Source organism: Corvus cornix, chromosome 20 (genome assembly GCF_000738735.6).
Source record: "Corvus cornix cornix isolate S_Up_H32 chromosome 20, ASM73873v5, whole genome shotgun sequence".
Classification (NCBI taxonomy): Eukaryota; Metazoa; Chordata; class Aves; order Passeriformes; family Corvidae; genus Corvus; species Corvus cornix.
Window position 1 is genome coordinate 601,388 of NC_046349.1, and position 20,402 is coordinate 621,789.

The following is a 20,402-nucleotide window of genomic DNA, read 5'->3' on the forward strand; positions in this document are numbered from 1 at the left end:
TTCCCCAGCCTCCTGAATTTGCCCCATTTGCTCAGTCATGCCAGCCCTTGCAAGCACTGGATGTGCTGTGTAGTTGCTGATCACTCCAAGCAGAGTTTTGTCTTGGATTTTCCTGGGGATTGAAAGGGTGAATGCTGTGTTTTTTCCACCTTCAGTCCTCTCTGACCTCAGGCTGGCCTTCCCGAAAGCACACCCCCCGGTATGCAGAGCAGCAGGAGAGCTGGGGTCCATCACGTGCAGCATTCTTCCTGCTTTTGCACTGTGGGGCTGCCTGTCTGCTCTTTTTAGCCCCCTACACAGGATAGAAATAAAAATACAATCTAAAATAATATAAAGACAGAAGCAAGGTAGGTGCAGAAAGTCGGGCTTCCTTTTCCAGCACTGTCCCTCACAGGAGCTCAGGACAGAGCTGGGAGAGGAGGCTCTCTGAAGCACAGAGGAGCAGGGCCATGCTGTGTGACACATGGACAGCCCCAGTAGGAGCTTTGGTGTTGAATGGTGCCATGGGCTGTTGGAAGATGTCTGAGTAGAAGGATTATGAACTGACGCTGGGGTGTCAGCTGGACGGTGAATTTCAAGGAAACGTAGTGGTTTAGATCAATGGAGGGAAGGAACAATGGAAGAACAATGCGAGGAGAACTGCAGCCTATGTGAGCTGGCCTCTTTGAGGAGGCTTGATGCTGTCAAGGTATTGTCTGAGCACCGCTTGCTTCATTTCCATGCTTTAGAGCCTTATAGGAGCCAGGAATGTTGCCTTTGTAGCTGTAACATCCTTGCCTGGCAAGGCTGTGTTTGCAGAAGTGTACGCTGCTGTGGGTTGCTGAAGGGACCTGTGGGACACCCAGGACAGTGGTAGCAAGGTGCTGCAGGTAGCAGGGCAGAGCGGGACCCTGTAGAAGCAAATCCTACCAGCCATGAGTCCTGCTTGCCAGGATCCTGCAGTTGGGGTGTGCATTAGTACCTGTTTGTCGTGCTCAGAATTGAATCCAGCTACTCCTTGGGTGCCATATGCTTGATACCTGCTCCCACCATGTGCAGAAGGCTGTACCTGCTGCTCAGAACATCTCCTGGCTTGGCTTCGTCCGAGTGCTCTCATTCTGCTGGGTGGCTGTTGGAGCACAAGTTCCCTGGTGTGATAGTGGTGTAGCTGCTGCATGTACAAATGGAGTCCTTGGTGCTGTGCTTATGTTGCCCAGCACATGCATCAGTCGGGTTGAGGGTAAGTGCACAAGTGTGCATTTTGTTTCCTCAGAGCTAGATCTTCAGCAGGTGGTGTTGAGCAAGCAGGAAATTGGATACTTAGGTGTAGAGACATGTTGTATGGTGGAAAGTCTGGAAAGGCACTTTGGCTTACATGCCAGCATCCACCTCTCCTTCTGGCATGGAACAGGATATAGGCAATGGCAGTCTGTCTTTCCATCAGGTATGATCTTGAAAAGCATCCTCAATGGTGGCCCGTCTGTGATGGCTTTGTCCTGGAAAGTCCTTGGGGCTGCTCACAGCTGTCTGTGACAGTTCCACAGCATCTCCCAAGTGCTGTGGCTTCCAAATGTTGTATTCCTTTGTCTCTGCTCATGTGGATGAGTTAATGTGGTACAGGGGTGCTGGGCAGCACAGCCCAGCCGAGGCTCTGCACTCCCTAGGCTCCAGCTCGGATGCCCTGCAAGCACTGTGGCTAAGCCAGGCTGAGGAGTAGTTCGCACATGCCTTTGGGTATATATCCTTGTTACCACTCTAGGACTTTATTCCTTTTTCTTCATATGTTGACCTCTTCTCCCAGACTTGGCAAGTGTGTTTCTGCAATGCCTGTTAAAAGTTCTCCTCAAGCCCTGGAGATCTTGTCCCTTTACAGGCTGTCTAGTCAGAGCCACTGTGGCTTCTCTGTGCCTTTGCTCTCAGCTGCTTTTCTCTGAAGATCATATTGAGAAGATCTTCTCCCATTTCTGAGGGAAAACCGAGGTGAACCACTCTACAGGACATGCACTGGATGGAGCTGTGTGTACAAATGAGATAGAAGATCGCTCCTCGCAGGGACCTGTGGTTGCTTTCACAGAGTGCTCATGGTACTGGTGTTGGGGCTGCATGGCTGGAGTATTCTGTATGTTCACAGTACATGAACAGCCTCTGAGCTGGGAAAATCAGTCCTCCCGCTGCAGAGGAGACCTTGGCCACTCATGTGGGAAGGCTGGTAGAAGAGGGAGAACACATGCTTGGTCTTGGGTTGGTGCTGGCTCAGTTGTGGAATTTCTGATAATGTTCTTGGAATCTGCATGGATGCTGCAACTCCTGGAGGAGCTCAGGGAAGAGCAAAAGGAAATATTGGCATGATGTGGACTTGGTCTGGTGTAGGGATAGCTTGTGCGTTCAGAACAAAAAAAACAAGGGAGGAGGATAGTAACCTGATGTGCCTGAAACTGTGTGACTGAAAACGTCATTGCTAGCAGCAGATGCTGTGTAGAGGCCATGCTACAGCGAGTTGGGCTGCTCATGAAGAGGGACAAAGCACAGCTTTCGGCACTGCTCTGCTCATCTCTGGAAATGCAACAAGACAGTTCCTAGTGTGTGGTCAGCCTGCCAGCGTGTGCCATGTTGGTGTGCTCACCACATGTGCGTGGTGCTTGGCACTAGGGGCTTGCTGAGGAGGTTGTACCGTGACCTCATGGAAGACCTGTCCTTGGCTGCTGAAAGTGCTTGATGCCTGCCTGATGCAGGGGTGTTGCAGGCTGGCAGCACGGGGTGGGGCATGCATCAGTTAAAAGGTGTAAAAAAGCATAAAAACTTGAACATGGAAAATGAAAACTTCCCACTTGTGGCCGTGGCGATAAACCTGCAGTGCTTGCATGATCTGCTAGTGAGAACATGTTGATCTCCATATGAAAACCATAAGCTTATTTAGAAAATTGGGCTGTCTCATTTGAGATTAGAGTTTCTCTTTAATCTGCAAATTCTTAATTAGTATGGAAATAGCTTGTTAAGTGGGGTTCTCTGTGCATATATATCTGCATACCAGTGCGGTGGTGCTCCCTAGCAGGTGGTGTGCTTCCCTTTAGGATGCTGGACAAATTCCTGGCTCTGAGACCAGGCAGCAGGCAAAAGCAGACCACAGCACCAGGCAGACATGATTGTGTCCTTTTCCTCCTGTCCAGCTTGTCCCCTAGGAGATGATGGCAAGAGATGCTTGCTCCACAGGATGATCACAGAATCACAGACTATTCTGAGTTGGAGGGAACCCACAAGGATCATTGAGTCTAGCCCTTAAATGAATGGCCGTATGGGGATTGGACCCACAACCTTGGCATTATTAACGCCATGTTTCAACCAGCTGAGCATTATGAATAATACAGTGTGTTAAATGCTGCAGGTTCCCTGGTGTCTGGAGTCACAGCTGGCCACAGAGACTCTGGCCCCTGCCAGCACAGTTTAAAGGAGCCTTCCACACACTGGAATGGCCTGTCATCCCAGGAGCTGGAGCAGGGCCCTGTGAGGACCTGGGGTGCTGTCATCCTCTCAGGGTGCCCTCTCTGTGGCCAGCTCTGTGTGCAGACAGGTGTCTCGGTTTGAGGCAAGTTTAGGAGGAAATGTCCTGTAATGAACATCTCCTTGTAAGAAGGCAGGTTTCAGCACTCCCTCTCCCACCAATACAAAAGGAATTTCTTGGATGAAAGTGAAAAAAAAAATTTTATTTAACAAGCGGAGTGCCAACAGGGCAAAGAAAAAATGAGTAATATTGGATAATAAACCTCCTTGATGCGGAGAAAGCTGGTGGTTTTAGAGTTCCCTCTATAGCTGGCTCGGCCCCTCCCGAGGCCCAAGGCCGGGATGTGGCCTCGCCACAGCCTCCCTGCTGGTCCACGGGGTCCGATGATCTGGTTCTCGGATCCCAGCTAAGCTGAACAGTTCCAGAAGAAGAAGAAGTTGTTACTGGAGGATTTTGGTATGCAGTCCTGGGAAAATTTTCTTGCCTCAGCTAAGAGGCTGGCTAAAAGCAGGAAGGTGCTCCCTCGGCTCTGCAGCGGTGAGAATGCGGGGGAGCGTGTGAGCCCTTGAACACAAACCATGCTGAGGAAGTCGTCTGGCTTCTCTCCCCCCTCTCCTGGACCCAGATTAAAGCTATGGGACCCATTTCTGGGCATAAAGCAGATGATAGGGAAATACAGTATTATCATAAAATCACCCCAAGACAACAGGAGACCAAGGGCTCTCTCCTGACACCCGTACGGGCTTCACAGGGCCTCTTCTTGCATTTGGAGGACTTGGCACGTGGTCAGGGTGGGTATCCTGGTTAGAATCATTGAATCATCAAAGTTGGAAGAGATCTTTAAGATCATCAAGTTCAATGGCCTACCCAGCACTACCACTTTAACCCCTAAACCACATCACCCAGTGCCCAATCCAGTTCCTTAAATACTTCTGGGGATGGTGACTCCACCTTTGTGGCAACTTATTCTGGTTCCTGACCACCCTAACAGTGAAAAGTTTCCTTCTAATATCTAATCTGAATCTCCCCAGACTCAACTTAAGGCCATTTACTCTTGTTCTCTCACTGCAGGTACAGCAAAAGAGACCGGCCCCCACCTCACTACAACCTCCTGTCAGGGAGCTGGAGAGAACAATGTGTTCCCCCTATGAGCCTTCTCTTCTCAAGACTAAACAAACCCAGCTCCCTCAGCTGTTCTTGATAAGACATTTTTTGTAGACCCTTCACAAGCCATGTTGCCCTTTCCTGGACATGCTTCAGGACCAAACTGTCCTTTTGTCCCCTTTTTGAAGTGAGGGACCCAAAACTGAACATAGTATCTGAGGTGCCTCACCAGTGCCAAGTACAGGGGATTGGTCACTTCCCTAGTCCTGCTGGCCACACTGTTCTTGATATAGGCCATGTTGCCGTTGATCTCTTTGGCTACCTGGGCACACTGCTGGCACCCCCCAGTCCCTTTCTGCCAAACAGTTCTTGAGCCACTCCTCCCCAAGCCTGGAGCTGCAGGGGGTTGCTGCGACCCAAGTGTAGGACCTGATGCTTCACCTTATTGAACTTCACACAGTTGTCCTCAGCCCACTGATCGAGTCTGTCCAGGTGTCTCTGTAGAGCCTTCCTACCCTTGAGCAGTTTAAGTGGATCTTGAGGTTAAACTGTCTCCTCTGGATCTAACTGATATCCCAGCCTTATTTTATCAAGGCAGATGGCTCCATTTCTATGGAAATACATGGGTGTACGGTGGGTGTGATACTGTTGTGTGCCTGTCACTAGCTGGAACGAGAGGACAGAGCCTACAGAAGACCTGTCCGCTGGTTTGGGCCCACTGCTGAATATGGGAGTACCCTGCTCTGGGGCTGGTCTGGCCCTTTCTGTGCTTGTTGTGCCAAGCAGCTGGACTCTACAGCAATAGGACATGAATGCCTGTAATGCCTATGTAGAGATTGATATGCTCAAGCTGGGCACAGACAGAAGAAGAAAGACCTATAGATTTTTCCTCTTGGCTCTTTAAGAGAGAGGAGGGTCTGCCCATTCTGTTCCTGGCTGTCCAATGCTGGCTGTGGCCTGAGCCGAGTGCTTTCAGGGCACAGTCTGTCCTGAGCTATGGCCAGTGATGAGGACTCCTTGGTGCTTCCCTTCCAAGGGCAAGTGGCTGTGTTTGTGGCTCTGGGTGGGCCTTGCTGCTGAGAGGAAGAGGCACATGGCCTGGTAGCTGCCTCCTGCCGGTATCAGGGTGGGTGCTGTGCAGGGGTCCCCTCTGGGTTTGGCTGTGTCTCCCACAGCTATCCATAGATGTGAGTCTGAGTAGAAACAAAGGTCTGTGCCAAGAAGTGACTGCTCTGCTTTGGTCAGGGAGAAACCCCCTCCCGTGCCCTGCTGTCTCATGTCCTTTCTTGAACCCGTGCCCTTGTCTCCTCTGGTCCAGATCCTCATTCAGAGCATGCCAGTGGGCTGGCCAAGAGCTCCTCCTGCACTGCTGTGTGCCGGTGCTGCCAGCCCTGCTTTGCTCACCCACTGACTGGGCTTCTGTGCTGCCTCTTGTAAACCCCCAAAGCTGGGGCTTGTCTGCAGCCTACCACACTCAGGGAACTGAGAAAGGCCTTCCTTGATACTGACTTTAACCTGGGAAAAGTTATTCCTGAGTCATGCTGCTCATCCTGAAGAAAACAGATATTAGGAATGGGCAGATTACCTTGCCCCACAACCTCGTCCAAAGGTGCTGTGGGAAGAAGAATGACAGGCTACAGGCTTTGGCAGTGAGGGTCCAGCTCTCCTTTCTGCTGGAGAGCTCAGGAACATTCCTGCCCTTCACATCCACTCTTGGGACCACTAGACATGTGGCAGAGTCCAGCTGCCTGCTCCCTATCCTGGTGAAGAAGCTGTGCTTGGCCTCCTGCTGCTGGTGATGAGGCTCATGATGCAAAGCTAAAGCTCGTTCCTCTGGGCGGCTGTCTCCCGGCGCTGGCTGCCCTCCCCTGTCCGCAGCCTTTGCCCTCCCAGCCCAGTGCTGCCTGCTTGGGATCCTGCCCTGCCTGAATGCTGGTGCCTGGGGAGGAACAGGCAGGGTGGTGCTGGAGCAGCAGCCCATGGGGGCAGGGGCCAGGGGTGTGGGACAGCACCAGGGCTGAGGGCAGCAGGGCCCTGCAGCCCTTTGCTGGGCTCTGGAGGCAGCAGAGCTGGGCTGCTCACTGCAGCATCAAGTGTCCAGGCATCCTCCACCCTCATTCAGCTGCTGCAGCTGCCTGAGCTAACACTGTACAAAAGGCAGTGAGCTGGGGCTTAGGCCACTCGATGTGTATGATGCACAGTATATGATTTTTTTATTTGACTTTTTGTTTAAAAAAAAACCAAGCACCCTGAAAACCTAGAGTTGAGTGATAGGCCTCTTGTGGGCCACACAATGAGAGGGGTCCAGCCTGGACTAGCCCCATGACAAGGAACTTGTAGCAAGGTATTTATCTTGACTTTAGCTTGCCAGAAGTTTTGCTGCTGTGCAGACAATGTCTGATCCTTTCTCCTTCCCTGGCATCACTTGGGTCTCAGTGAAACCTCCTGTGTGCTCCATGTGGGACCCTAGCTCTGCTGGATAGGAGCAGAGGGCTACAGATGCCCCCAGTCTCACTGGGCTGGCAGTGGCCTTTCCCCAGGCTTTGGAGGTGGACCAAGCTGCACTGGTGAGATGCAGTGGTTCCCAGAGGGGTGCAGATGGATGCTACCAGTGTCCTGCTTTCCTGCTGTGGGAGAGTCCTGTGCTGCTGGATTCTGTCCTGGTGCTGTCCCCACAGCTATATCAGCTGGAGACATGCACAGGCACCTTAGAGTTGTAATGTCAGGTGCCAGGGCTCAGCCTACAGCCTGAAGGTTGTTTGGGTGGTGTAGGTTCTGCTCTGGCTCTGGGAGCAGCAAGCTGGCTGGCCTGCAAAATCCCTTGGTGTGTGCCAGGTACTTAGTTAAGTGTCAAGTGATTCTTTGTGGCAAGGCAGTAGTGGGAAGAGCTCCTTGAGAACAGAAGGGATCCCATGCCTTGCCAGGGATGGGAGGGACTTCACAGCCTTTTGATGATGGAAAGAAGACAGCAGGAAGAGAGTGCTAGTTCCCTCAAGAGCTGGAGTGCCCCAGATCCATCTTCTGGGTTACTCCAGCAGAAAATTGATTGAGCACTGGAACAGGCTCCCCAGGGAAGTCACAGCACGAAGCCTGTCCAATTTCAAGAAGTGTTTGAACAATGCTTTCAGGCACATGATGGGATTCTTGGGGCATTCTGTGCAGGGCCAGGAGTTGGACTTGATGATCCTGATGGGTCCGATCCAACTCAGCATATTCTATGATGTGGTGTTTCTAAAATCTGTGAGGGCAGGACTGGGAAGTAGAGCCAGGGTAGGAGCAGCTCGGCCGGGTGGATGCTGGCTGGCCCTGCTGGGGGCCAAGCTGAGGCAGGTGGGGCAAGAGCAGTGCACTCGTGCTGCTGGCAAGGAGGGCTAAGCTGAGCACCTTGGAGCCTCCTGCAGCACAGAGACCACTGTGAAAGATGAACCAAACCCAGGTCTCCTACACATCTGGCTCCAAGCACACCTTTGGGATGGGACTGCTCTCTGTTGGAGCCCAGCAGGGTTGTTCTGAGCTGCTGCTCCCACTTGGTCTGAAATCTCTGCATGGTCCTTCCTGGAGAGCACCTCTCCTGCAGCTGCATGTGTCTTCTAGCTTGACTTAGCCCTGTGTTCTCTGGGCCCTCCTGGGACACATTTGCAGCAGTACAGGAGGGTCTGTATGGGACAGGCTTAGTCATGAGAAAGAGTCCTGTGTCATCTTGTCCACAGATGCCGTGAAACTCCTCCCTGCTCAGGTCGTGGCACTGGGTGCCTTTCCTTGCTCTCACCTAGCTTGACTTAGATGTGGGCCATGCTGGCCTGTGTCATGTAGCCAGGATCAGAGTTAGAAGCCTTCGCCTCTTCAGTATGATGGCATGAGCCATGGACCAGCATCAGCATGCAGAATTGGTCACCTCATGCTGGCCTGAGAAGTGCCCACCTGTAGGACCTGTTGGCTTTTGGTGTTCCTGCCAAGGAGGGAGACACGATGGGGGTACGGGGTGTCACTGGGGCTGGCCTGTGGGCTGGCAGCAGTGCAAGCTGCTCCCTTGTGCCAGCAAGTCTGATGGCTCATGGCTCATGGAGTGGGGTTTGCATGGTACTGGAGGGAAAGGAGAGGCAGGTGTTTGTGGGACTTCTGTCTTAAAACACTTGTCAAATACTTCTGCGCTCTTTGGCACCTGTTGCTGGCACTGTGCAGCAGACAACTGCTGAGGGTTGGCTGCCCAAAAAGCATCTACTGCCGATGGCTGTGTTGAGTGTGCCGTGGCTGGAGCTGCTGTGGGGAGGGCGTGGACTGTGACCTCACGCTGTCCGCTTGACTGTCACAGCGTGTTTATCCTGGGGAGCTGCAGCAGCGCCCCATCCACCCAGGACCGGCGCTGCATGTGGCAGGGCTGCTCCTGGCCTTCCTGCCACCACAGCACTGGTGGGAAGGAGGCGTTGAGGCCAGCTTTCTCCTGCATCTGGCAGTGTCCAACCTATGCCCAGTCCCCAGAGAAATCAGGCCTAGGCAGGTTGGCCTGGTCCTGAGGGTGTGTGAAGCCCAGGAGGGGGTTCTGGGTTCCTCTGTGTTTGGGTGTATCTGCTCTGGCAGTGCCTGGGAGCTGTGGCCATTGCAGAGACCAGCTAAAAAGTGCTGCTGGCCGAGCTGGGCCACAGCCACTGTTGCAGGGATCCTGGGGGAACACTCTGTTTGCCCCAGAGAGCTCTCATGGTGCTGCATTGCCACAGACCCCTCATTGGTCCGCCGGAGGGGTACAGTGTGGGGACCTCATTGCCTCTGGCACTAAGGTGCTGCTAAGAGCTGGACTTGCAACTGCAGCCCCTCTGATCAGGCCTGGTGTAGGGGAGTTGCTTGGAAATCATCCCTCCCTCAGCCCATCCTGCCCTGTGGGCTGCAAGGTGGGTGCTACTCATGCAGCATCCTCCCCGGCATGGGGGCACAGGCCTGGGGACACAGCCAGCCTGGCCCCAGCACTGCATCTGGGGCTGCTTCTGGGAAGACATGGCTCTTCTCCTCCTTGCTTGCCCCATCTTCGTCCCCCTAGCAGCTCTTCTGTGGTCACAGTCATGGGGCTTGCAGCCTGCCTCAAGTTCCTGCATCCTCTCCAGTCTCTTTCTGCTGTCATTGCTGCTTGGCAGAGGCTGGTTTGTTTACTTCCCTCTGCTGCTGCAGGGCTGGCAGTGTCCGACACGTCTCTCAGCAGGGCCTGGGCTATACCCGAGGCTCTGAGGAGTTGGAGTGTGTTCTGTGCTTGCCCCAGGAGTGCTGCTTCTTGCTGAGACTGCGGCTGCCATGTTAGTCTTGGCCAGTGGGTTTCAGGCAGCACTGAGCTGTGGGGGATATCTGTGGTTGGGCTCTTTCCATGGCTCAGCAGAGCAGATGTCCCCAAGCTTGTCCCTGAGAGTTTCATTCCAGCAGTTTTATTGCTCTCAGCAGCCCCGGGGTTGGCTTGGCCGCCGGGAGGGGTGAGTTGGAAGGATGAAGTGCCTCAGGTTCAGCAGTCTCATCATTGTGAATTTTTTTTTGTGTTGTGTCTTGCAGAAATAACATTCATCCCAGATTTGATGATAATGAAAATACAGAAAAAAGAAAAGCAGGTTTGTGACCCTCTCTCCTTCTCCCAATTCAGCTGTCAAGGCCTGAAGACCATGTCCCATGTGGAAATGGTTTCAATTGATGTATGGTGGGAAGGAGGCTGGGGGAGTGTTGTCTTGAATTGCCAGACAGGGGTGCAGCTCAGCTCCTTGAAGTTTGACCTGAGCTGCACCCCAGAGTGGGCGAGCCTGATGGGGCCATTGAACAAGGTGGAGTTTATCTTCAGTAGTGGAAATGCTCTTGACTTGGTGCTGTCCCCAGTGGAGGAACAGCCCTTCTTTTTGTCTTGAAGTCCATAGTACTGGTTCTTGCTGTAATCTCATTACAAAACCACATGTTTGCTGTGATTACTGTTACTGACATGATACACCAGGACTAATGCCAGCTGGGAGGTTTGGGAAGATCATGTCTGGGAGCTGTGAGAGCTTGGACAGGGAATTTTCTTCCCTTACTCAGAAAAAATCCCATCTCACAAAGCTGCCATTTCTGCATTGCTGCATTGGATAATAACAGCCTGCTGCTCCCAGAGATTTATGAGCCAGTGGTCTCCATATTAACTGTGTGCAGGGGAAGGGCCTGACCGCTGGCACTCTGCTGAGGGGAAAGGACCTGTTACATGCATGGAGTCTTACTCTGCCTGTGGGGCTGAAATATGGCTGGAGGTATAGAACAAACTGGTCTGCCTGGAGCTAATTTGTGTCCCTGCTGCTTTTAATGGAAAACCATTAAAGTGAGCACTGAGCTAAGGGATAAATCTGTTTGAGAGCACAAGCCAGTGCCATTTCTAACCAGCTCTGAAGCAGCACGTGCTGCTCAGGGTACCCCAGATCACACTGCCATGGCAGGTTGATGGGAGGAGGAAGGGAGGGAAGTGTTTTGAAGAGGTCAGTGTGCTGTTCTGGGCTTGCAGCAAGGCAGATGCTGCAGATATTAGGTGTGTGTTCAGAGCACCAGTACTGTAGGAAGTAGTGAGTTTAGAACTGTGTTCTAAAGATGCTGTGAAGAAGCAGAGCCAGCCTCAAGGTGAGGAGGAGGAAGGAAGCATGGAAGGTCTTGTGTACCAGCATGGCTGGATTGCTCCTGATGGGGCAGGGCAAAGGCCTGGAGGAGAGCAGGGTGCTTTGGGGTGTGGGTCTGTGATCACCCTCCTCTGATAGCAAAGCCCAGGTAAGAAATTCATGCTACTCATTGGGCTAATATAGCAGGTTTGGGTGCTCTTGAGATGGGATGACTGAAATGACATGGGGTTTAAGCACAGCAGAACCATCCTCCCCCACCAACTGGAAATTTTAGAGGGCTCAACTGACAAATCGTTTTCTGTGCTGCTGCTGCAGATAAAATCTGGGAGGAAGATAAAGGCATGTGGTGTGAGCAAGGAGGGGTAGTGTTCCAGCTGCTCATCTCCTGAGCTCTCTAAGCCAGCAGCAGTACACAACAATGCTTGCAGCATGTCATGGGGTAGAGTGCAGCATTCCCAAATTCAGTGTTTGGAAGAAAGCCTGGCCAAGCAGGGCTCCTGCGGGCATTCTGGGTGCCTGGTTGAAGGGGTGGGTGGCTCCCTGTAATGCTCAGATGAGCAGCATTGGGGGCAAAACTCACAAGGGGTCAACATTGCTCTGGACACCTGAGCCCAGGAGTGCCCACACCTTGTAAACAGACTTCTCATGGCACCAAGGGGGGCTGTTGCCTTCCATTGGAAAGTCTCTCTGGAGAAGATGAGATGCTTATGTGGTTCCAAGGCTTTCAAAAGTCTTGTGTTTCCCTGCCAGCCTCTCACCTGCAGAAACTCCCTGTTGGGCATCATGTAGCTGTAGGTTCAGGCCCAAGCGTGAAAAGGCTGGCAAAATGCTGGTACCCTTCATATTGGTGAGGGATGGCAGGAGAGCTGTCAACTGCCTTTGGGAAAAAGTATTGGATGTGCTCCCTCCGTTCCCAAGCCCTTGGCTGTCCTAGGTCAGTGCTTTGTCCTGCCTATATCCACTGCCAGTGGATTAGGAAACCTGGGCTGGAGAGATGGGGTCTCGAAGTGGGCTGTCTGGGGAGGAGCTCCTCTCTGTGCCCCCTTGGTGCCCCCCACAGCAGTACCTCTCTTCCTGTGCAAATTATGATGGCAATGCCAACTGGTGCGCTGTCTGAGGGGCTGTAGTTAGCAAAGGCAGGGGCTGTGTTTCCACAACTCTTCTTCCTTAGTAATGCACAAAAATCTGGTACATTTGTCACCAAGCTGTGACTAACTCGTGAAACCTGTCACTTGTCTCATGACTTACAAGTTTTCATGCCAGGGTGCCTTGTCTGCTGGTGGAGGTGGGACAGGAGTGCCTGGTTACCCCCGAGAGCAATGACAAGTGATGGATTTCCTTTGAGGGCTCAGCACCATCATTCCCTGGACTGCCTGTCCTGTCTGTGTCCTGCTTGTCCCTCGGCACCGAAGGGTCTTCTACTCCTTATTTCTGCCAAACTCTGAATTGTTAAATAACCAGAGAAATAATGAACTAAAATAAATGCAGTTATCCCACAGTGCCTGTAAATCTCCTTATTCTAGAGCCATGGAAATGCTCCCATCCTGCGTGGACTGTGGTAGCAGAGCAGAATTATGTTGGAGACAGAGAGATGGAAAGCCTTGTGATCCCTTAGCCTTCTTCTGGAGGGCTCTTCAGACTTTCCAGCCTTGGCTTGGAAGTGGTGGGAATGGCTGTATCCCCTGCAGTGTGCGGACAGCAGTGGGAGGCAGCCCAGGGCTGCAGGCACCATGTGGCTGCTGGGCAGCCCTTGCAAGAGGGAGGCCCCTGGGAGCATCTGGTGGGAGCTCTGCTTGTTTTTGCTTCAAGCACTCACTGATTAAATGAAGGATTTTCCTGAGTTTTATGGGTCTGTTTATGTGAAAGTGAGCTTTGCTGTCTCACGTACTGGAAATGCTGTTGGGGGTTTTTACCAGAGTTCCCCGTGGCTGGAGTGGGATCCAGAGCAGTGGGAGCCGGCACAGGGGGCAGGGCTGTCCAAGCCGGGGGGCACTTGTGTTTCTGTCCCAGGCTGTGTCTGTGGGCTTTTTTTTGTCATGATGAGACTGTCAGGTGTGATGACCCCGGGCGCTGGGTGCGTGGAGGAGTTTTGGGCACTCACTCTGTCAGGGTGAAGGGTGGGGAGAGCAGTGAGCTGCCAGGGTGCCCTTCTCCTGCACACACAGCCAGGAGTGCTGGGTCTCCCCCAGCGTCCAAGGGCTGCACAGGCTTTCCTCCCTGCCAGAGAGAACTGAGTGGGGAGGACAGCCTGGACAGCACAGGGCAGCAGCATTGCTCTCTGCCCCACCCATTCCCTGTGCCAGGGCGCTGGGACCGGGCTGGCCCAGTCACCCGATGGAGCTTCCTAGCTGTAGTTGTTGAGGGCTGCATTGTGGTGGAGCATCTTGGGAACAGAGCCAGGCCCCACCTCCATCATGCACATCCCATGGTGACTGCAGAGCCTGCTCGGAGACATGATGGAAGGTGGCACTTGTATATTTTTAGCTTCTTGCTGCATTGGATTAAGAGCTGGAAACAAGGGGTGCGGACACCGGGCAAACAGAACCCAACAGCCCATGCTGTGCACGCTGCTGGTGGGAATGGGGCTGGTTTGGCTCACCAGCCTGCCAAAACCCTCTGTGTGAAAGAAGCTGCCTGTTCTGCTCCTGTTGGGCTCTGTGGCCAGCTGTGTGGATAGACTGGGCTGGTGACAGCCAGCCTGAGCCTCTCAGGGAGGCAGAGCTGTGTCATGATGCCCTGCTGGTGGAGCAGCAGGTTGGCTGGTGACTTTGGTGGGGGGAGATGGGTAGTGAGGGTGCTGGGCAGCCCCCAGGCATCAGTCTGTGCCTAAAGAGCATGGAGATGGCCCCTGCAGTCAGGGTCCCTGTGGACACTCCACATACAGAACAGATCTCTGGGGGGTTTGATGCATGCCCTAGACCCAAATGCGGGCTTCTGCAGAACTCTTCTGGCAGGCTGCAGGAAAGCTTGGCCAAGCCTGCAGCAAACAGGGCTTGAATTGTCCTTGCAATTGGGTGCAAGGTGGCATGTGGCACGGCCACTGCTGCTGGCTGTGGTCACACTGCCTGGCAAGACTGTGTTGTGTGGATGTCGTCTGAGCCTGGTTGCCAGGGGAGGTGGATCTGCTCTTGGTGGTGTGACCATTAGAAGGGCTCATCTGTTGCCTCCTTGCTGGACAGAGCTGCCATTCAGATCCTGAGGCATGGCAGAGCTTTGTCCTGCTGGGAACACTGTGCTTTTGGAGAAAAAAGCCTGCAGGATGGATTATGGGGTGGGCATGAAGCTTTTGGTCTTTTCTCCTTCCCACACCCAAACTTGTGGGTCAGTGCAGGGTTTGGATATGGATCAAGCTCCAACACCCAGCAGTGCAGATGCAGCATCTCCTTGATCCCCATCACATCTCCTGGCAGTGCTGGCATGGGACTTTTGCCATGTGGGTCCAGGGGAGCTTCTCTGCTCCTGCCTCTCACAGATATTATTATTACTATTATTATTACTATTATTATTATTATTATTATTACTACTGCTGCTGCTGCAAGTGCATAAGCTGTGTAAATCCGTGCTACCTTTATGGGGCAGCAGATGTTGCTTCTTCCCCTCCCCACTTCTCTTTGCAGTTTCCTCTTCTTCACTGTTGTTCCCTTTGCAGGTACCTGGCGCAGGCAGGTGAGGCTGAGGGTTTTGTCCCTGCTCACCACAGGCCTGGCTCACCCACTGGCCTGAGCTCGTCCTTGCCCTGAGCAGGTGTGGGGAAAACACTGCTGAATTTTACTGCTCCTGAGCTCCCGTGCAGGTACCAAGGGGAGTTTGTAAACTGTCCCTTCACATCCCTGTGAACCCAGCTTTGCTGGAGGGCTCGCAGAGGGTCGGGGGTGCTGTGTGAGCCTCGTGGGTCGGAGCAGCCACTGTATCCCACAGGCTCAGCATTTTGAGAGAGGGAGGGACCCCTTAGAGGAACAGGGGCAGGAGCCGCTTTGCCTCCCACCTCCTGGTGGTGTTTTCCCCCAAATCCTGAATAAAAATTCAGGATTCAAATTGAGACTATAAGTGAAACAAAGCAATTTTAAATTAAGGAAACACACCACACCATTAAGGCCCACCCTGACCTTGGCTTCGCCATAGAATGGGGTCATGCAATTGTAAGTGTGCTCTGTTAGCCTCCACAGCTCTCTGGGGAGGTTTTAAACATTTTTTTCTCCTGACCTTCTATTTGACAGTAGTTAGACACATGGAACAAGACTTCGTGCTCCAGGGATGCTGAGGGACTCTATGAAATGTAATTTATAGAAGATTACTCTGTGAATAAAAAAACCATTACATAAAAGTGTATTCTGGAAGTGTGAAATCATTACAATCATCACCAAAAAAAATGCCAGTTCAGAGACAGTGCAAAGGCATGGTTCTAGGGATAAAAAGTGCTCTGGGGAAGCAGAGGCTGCTTGGATTGGGTTACCAGAGGTTCAGAGATGGGCATCATCTACGAAAACCTGGAAGTCATCATCTTTACTTCTTCCCCACTCCAAAATACCCAGAAGCAACAAGCTTGCTTAGGTGGACATGTAAAAAGACGTGTAGAATGGGCAGTTGAATGGAAAATTATGTTTCTATTTAGTTTTAAAAAGCGATAGTAAGAAAAAGGACATGTACTCTGAATTTCAAAGTAACCCTGTAGCAAGGCAGGGCATCACAGATTTTTAGGAACCACTAAAGACATGGAGTCTAATAAAAAATCTTTTTCCAACTCTCTCAGGATTAAAAAGCCTTTAAGAGGAGTCACGGGGTAAATATGGTGCCAAGTGAGGGCTTGTGGAAACTGAGCATTGGCAGAACAGCTCAATCAAACAGGCTCCCTACCCAGAGTCATCTCTGAGGGTTAGAGGGTTGCCCTTAAAGGGAGTGGTAAAGACATTTCTGAGCAAAGTAACATAAGCCACCTGTTTTTCCCTGTTACTCGGGAATTGTAAAGGAACACAATGAGATTTGGGAAAATAAAATTTAAAAAAATAAATTAAAAAAAAAATAGTATTGGGGCCATCACCCATTAGGGCCATGGAAGGGGAGAGGGGAGTAAATGTGAAACTAAAGGCCAGTAAGTTCATTTAGGTATTGAGTAATAGTAGTAATAAACACTTTGTTTCTGAAAATACTATGCTGGTGAATAGTCAGCATGACTTTTTCAAAGCAGAGTTAGTCCTTACAATCTCTTGGGGATTTTAAAGATAACTGGGTCACAGGGCTGAAGTTGGGCTGGGGTGGTGCAAGGCTTATGGGCTCCCAACCAGCAGCTGAGGAAGTTTCTCACTGAATGCTTGTAAACACGTGAAGCATTGTCCTGATAAAAGGCCTTTCTGTAAATTAGTGACTGGTTAAAGGCAAGGAAGCCAAATACAGGGAAGATATTGCTGCTTTCACAGCATGGGTCGGGAAAGAAAGCTGCTGGCTGATTCCTGCAGTCATCTGAGATGCTGAAGTGGAAATGGAGGCAGAAAAGTTGAGGAAAGTCTCAAGATGTACCCAGTAAAGCATGGGAGAACCAGCCACGTGCATGTTGTCACTGGGGGCTGTCCCTGCTCCTGGAGGAGACTGTAAAGCACTGGCAGAGTTTGGTGTCTGCCTACAGGTTGTCCCAGGGTGCATTCAGTGGTTTGTAAAGGGAAAAGGAACAGAGCAGAAACCCTCCTACTACCCTGTGGTACCTCTGATGCTACGTGCTGCCTACTGCCATAGCCAGTGAGGTTGGAAGAATGAACTGAAGGCTGAACAGGATAAGGCAGGTGGCCTGAGAGCTGGCCTAGCCCACCTGTGAGAAGAGGGTGACTGTAGCTGGGCCAAGAGAGCTCTGCAGGGGGAGGATGGCAAAACTGAATTGTACAGAGCATGTGACAAGGACACCCCCCTCACACCTTGAGAAGTAGAAGCCGCTTAGGAGGGCAGCAGGATTTAACCAAAATTCGTGTTTTTCCCCAACACCTTATGAGTTTGTAGCACTGAATGTCCCCAGGTGCTTTGGCACCCAGGGTGACAGGTGGGTTCATCGTGGTGTGGGTGCAGCCTGTCTCTGGACCAGCCTGGGCAGACGGGGTACAGAGATGCTGCCTGCCCTGCCCCACTTCTGCCCCCTCAGGGTCAGAGCATTGCTTAGAGCAGCCCCCGGCTGGTCCGGACCAGCCCAGAGCAGCCTGCCTTGCCCAGCTGCAGCATGTCCCAGGGCTACAATTTGCCAGCTTTAGGCTCCTGCAGCTACGCATGTTCCTCCCCTGGGAAGCGGGTCTGAGTGTGGTGGTATGTCAGTGCTGGCCATTGCTGCACAGTGGCCAGTAGCCCAGTCACAGCTGTGGGCAGCCTGTTGGCTCATGGATACCTGTGTCTCAGGCCACTCAGGCCGAGGTTGCTGCTGCAGCAGAGCTCCCTGCAGTGAGTGCTGTGTCCCCAGCAGTGTGAGACCGGCCCTTCAGCCTCTCACCCTTTGGAAGCAGAGGCGATTTCTGTTGTGTGCAGGGGCAGTGGCCGATGTTCCGGCAGCAGCTGCACGGGGACAGCGAGCTCCTGCCTGCCACGAGGAACCAGCCGGGCTGCTGCAGGCAAGGCAGCGAGGGTGCTCTGGAGCCATGCAGGAGCACAAGCTGGCACTGCTTTCTTAGGCTTTTCCTGTTGATAAGAAGCCAGGATAAACTGAACCTCATCAAGGGGTAGTAGAAAAAACCCATTCCCTGGCTCATGGCAGTGCGCCAGGCTCTCGCTGCAGACTGTACTTGGCAGCACAGTCCTACATGCATGGTCAGAGCTTGCTGTGGGCTTCAGGAGCATAACATGAAACATTTTCCCCTCAAGACAAACCAAGCAGCTTTGGGAGTATAGTTTCTGGGCTGGCAGCATTTGGTGGGAAGCAGCCTGGTCTCCTTGCCTCTCTGTCCCTGTGCTGCCTGTGCGAGCCCTGGCTGTGTGCCTCGGTCCCACAGGCCGGCATTTGTTGGCCCTTTCATGGCAGGGCCTGCACCAGAGGCTTCTGGTTGCTCCAGTTGGAGGCAATCGCTGCTGACTGGGACCAGCACTGCTCCTGGGACATGCCAGGCTGTGACACCTGATGCTCCCAGGGATCGCAGGCCGCGGTGCTGACACTGAGTGTTCGGAAAGCAGACTTCCAGCCTTTCAGGGAGATAGTCAGTGGGATTCCTTGGGAGACTGCCCTCTGGGACAAGGGAGTGGAACAGAGCTGATCTTTAAGGAAGTGTGGATCAGGTTATCAATCCTTGTATCGATCCCCACTGGGGCAGGAACAGATCGAGAGCAGCCCTGCTGAGAAGGATTTTGGGGGTGCTGGTGGATGAGAGGCTGCACACACCCGGCCGTGTGCGCTGGCACCCAGAAACCAACCATGTCCTGGCTGCATCAAAAGAAGTGTGGGCAGCAGGTCAAGGGAGGGGATTCTGCCCCTCTACTCCCCTCAGGTGAGGCCCCACCTGCAGTGCTGCATCCAGCTCTGGAGTCCTCAGCACCAGACAGACATGGACCTGTTGGAGCCAGTCCAGAGGAGGCCACCAAGTTGATCAGGGGGATGGAGCACCTCTCTTATGAGGAAAGGCTGAGAGAATCGGGTTTGTTCAGCCTGGAAAAGAGGAGGCTTAGGGGTGACATAACTGCAGCCTTCCAGTTCCTAAAGGGGGCTTACCTAAAGAAATGCTACTGAAATCGGCCGGATAGAAACTTTGTAACACAGTTTTGAGTATCAGAAGCAGGCATTCTTTACTGTAGCAGGCTGGTCACTCGGGGGGATCCTTCTTCCATTCAAGTGTGAAGAGTGTTGGGTGAACAGGGATTTTATCACAACCACTGATTACATATTCATTAGCTATCCCCACTTCCTTGGCTTTATTTGACATCGTTGTACCCCTTATCACAAGTCCTATCTATTTCTCCAAGGCTGTGCTGTTCTGTCCTACTGTCCTTGATAAGAGTAAATGTTTTTCTGTTCTACTATCCTTATCAAGTGAGTAAAATGCTGTTCTGTTCTACTGTCCTTATCAGGGGTACTATCTAAAGGGGACTTACAAGAAAGATGGAGAGGGACTTTTTACAAGAGCGTATGGTGACAGGACAAGGAGGAATTGATTCAAACTGAAAGAGAGTAGGTTTAGATTAGGTATTAGGAGCAAATACAGATATATATACATATATATAAGATTAGATATTAAGAGGAAATTCTTTGCTGTGAGGGTGGTGAGGCACTGGAAGGGGTTTTCCAGAGAAACTGTGACTACCCCATCCCTGGGGATGTTCAAGTCAAGGTTGGACAGGGCTCTGAGCAACCTGGTCTAGTGAAAGTTGTCCCTGTACACGGTAGGGGGTTGGAAGTAGATAATCTGTAAGGTCCCTTCCAACCCAGGCCATTCTATAATCCTAAATTGTTACAGCTGATCCCCATCTTGTGACAGCTGAGGAATGCAAAGGCTGGGACTGATGCTGTTGCACAGCCAGTGGTCTCAGAAGCAGCATCAACAGTGCGGATTTTCTCCTTGTCCTGAATAGGTTCCCTTTAATTCCTTAGGTGCCTTGTGATGGCTGGTCCATGTGGCAGGATGGCTGCTCCCCCATCCCAGGCTGCTGGTGCAGATGGCAGCAGGGGCCAGGGCTGGAAGCGGCCGCTGGTGGGCAGGGGTGCTGGTGCAGCCTGCTTGACCGATGCCAGCCAAGCCTGCAGCCCCACTCATGGGTGGCTGCAGGGTCATCAGGGGCCTTTCCCCTTGCAGTCCGTTTCATTTAATGCTTCCATATAATCCAAATCAGAAGTCCGAGTGTTATGGAGCACCCTGTGCCTAGACAACCCTGGATGGGCTCCAGCCCTCAGCCTGTAAGATGCAAAGATTTGCATTCGCTCCCACAGCTCTGAGGTGTCTTGAGGAAGTGGATGGTGCCGAGGCTCTGCAGGGCCAGGGTGTTGCTGCCAGAGGCACTGGCACCTCCGCCTCAGTACCAGGGAAGGGGCTTGTGAAGGAAGCAGCACCCCTGGCCTGGGGCAACTGTGGGTGTGGGGTGGCGAGGCAAACACTGCCCCTGTCCCCACAGGCACAGGAGGTGCTGCCCAGCACTTCTGGGCCACTCACCAGCTGCCCCACAGATTCCCTACGAGAAGGTGACACCTCCAGGCTCGTGGGATGGGCCCATATCTTGTTTCATGGCATAGCCACCAGTGCCCAGTTTCCAGCCCCAGTCATGCTGCT

The 20,402-nt window shown here is 52.5% G+C and overlaps 1 protein-coding gene across 14 annotated transcripts in view; it reads left to right on the top strand.

Annotated features, from left to right (window-relative positions):
* Window positions 1-20,402, top strand: part of CHD6 (chromodomain helicase DNA binding protein 6) — a 92,428-nt gene that overhangs the window by 24,134 nt on the left and 47,892 nt on the right. The window contains exons 2-3 of one of the 14 annotated variants that reach the window (XM_039563663.1): window positions 10,112-10,167; window positions 14,834-14,977. The exons of 12 other annotated variants lie outside the window; for them this stretch is intronic. Coding sequence is in view for 1 of the 2 variants with exons in the window: in XM_039563661.1 (XP_039419595.1) it covers window positions 10,135-10,167 (33 nt within the window). In the remaining variant the exon portion in view is untranslated. The remainder of the gene's footprint in view (window positions 1-10,111; window positions 10,168-14,833; window positions 14,978-20,402) is intronic. One more of the 14 variants, XM_039563661.1, reaches the window with a different exon arrangement.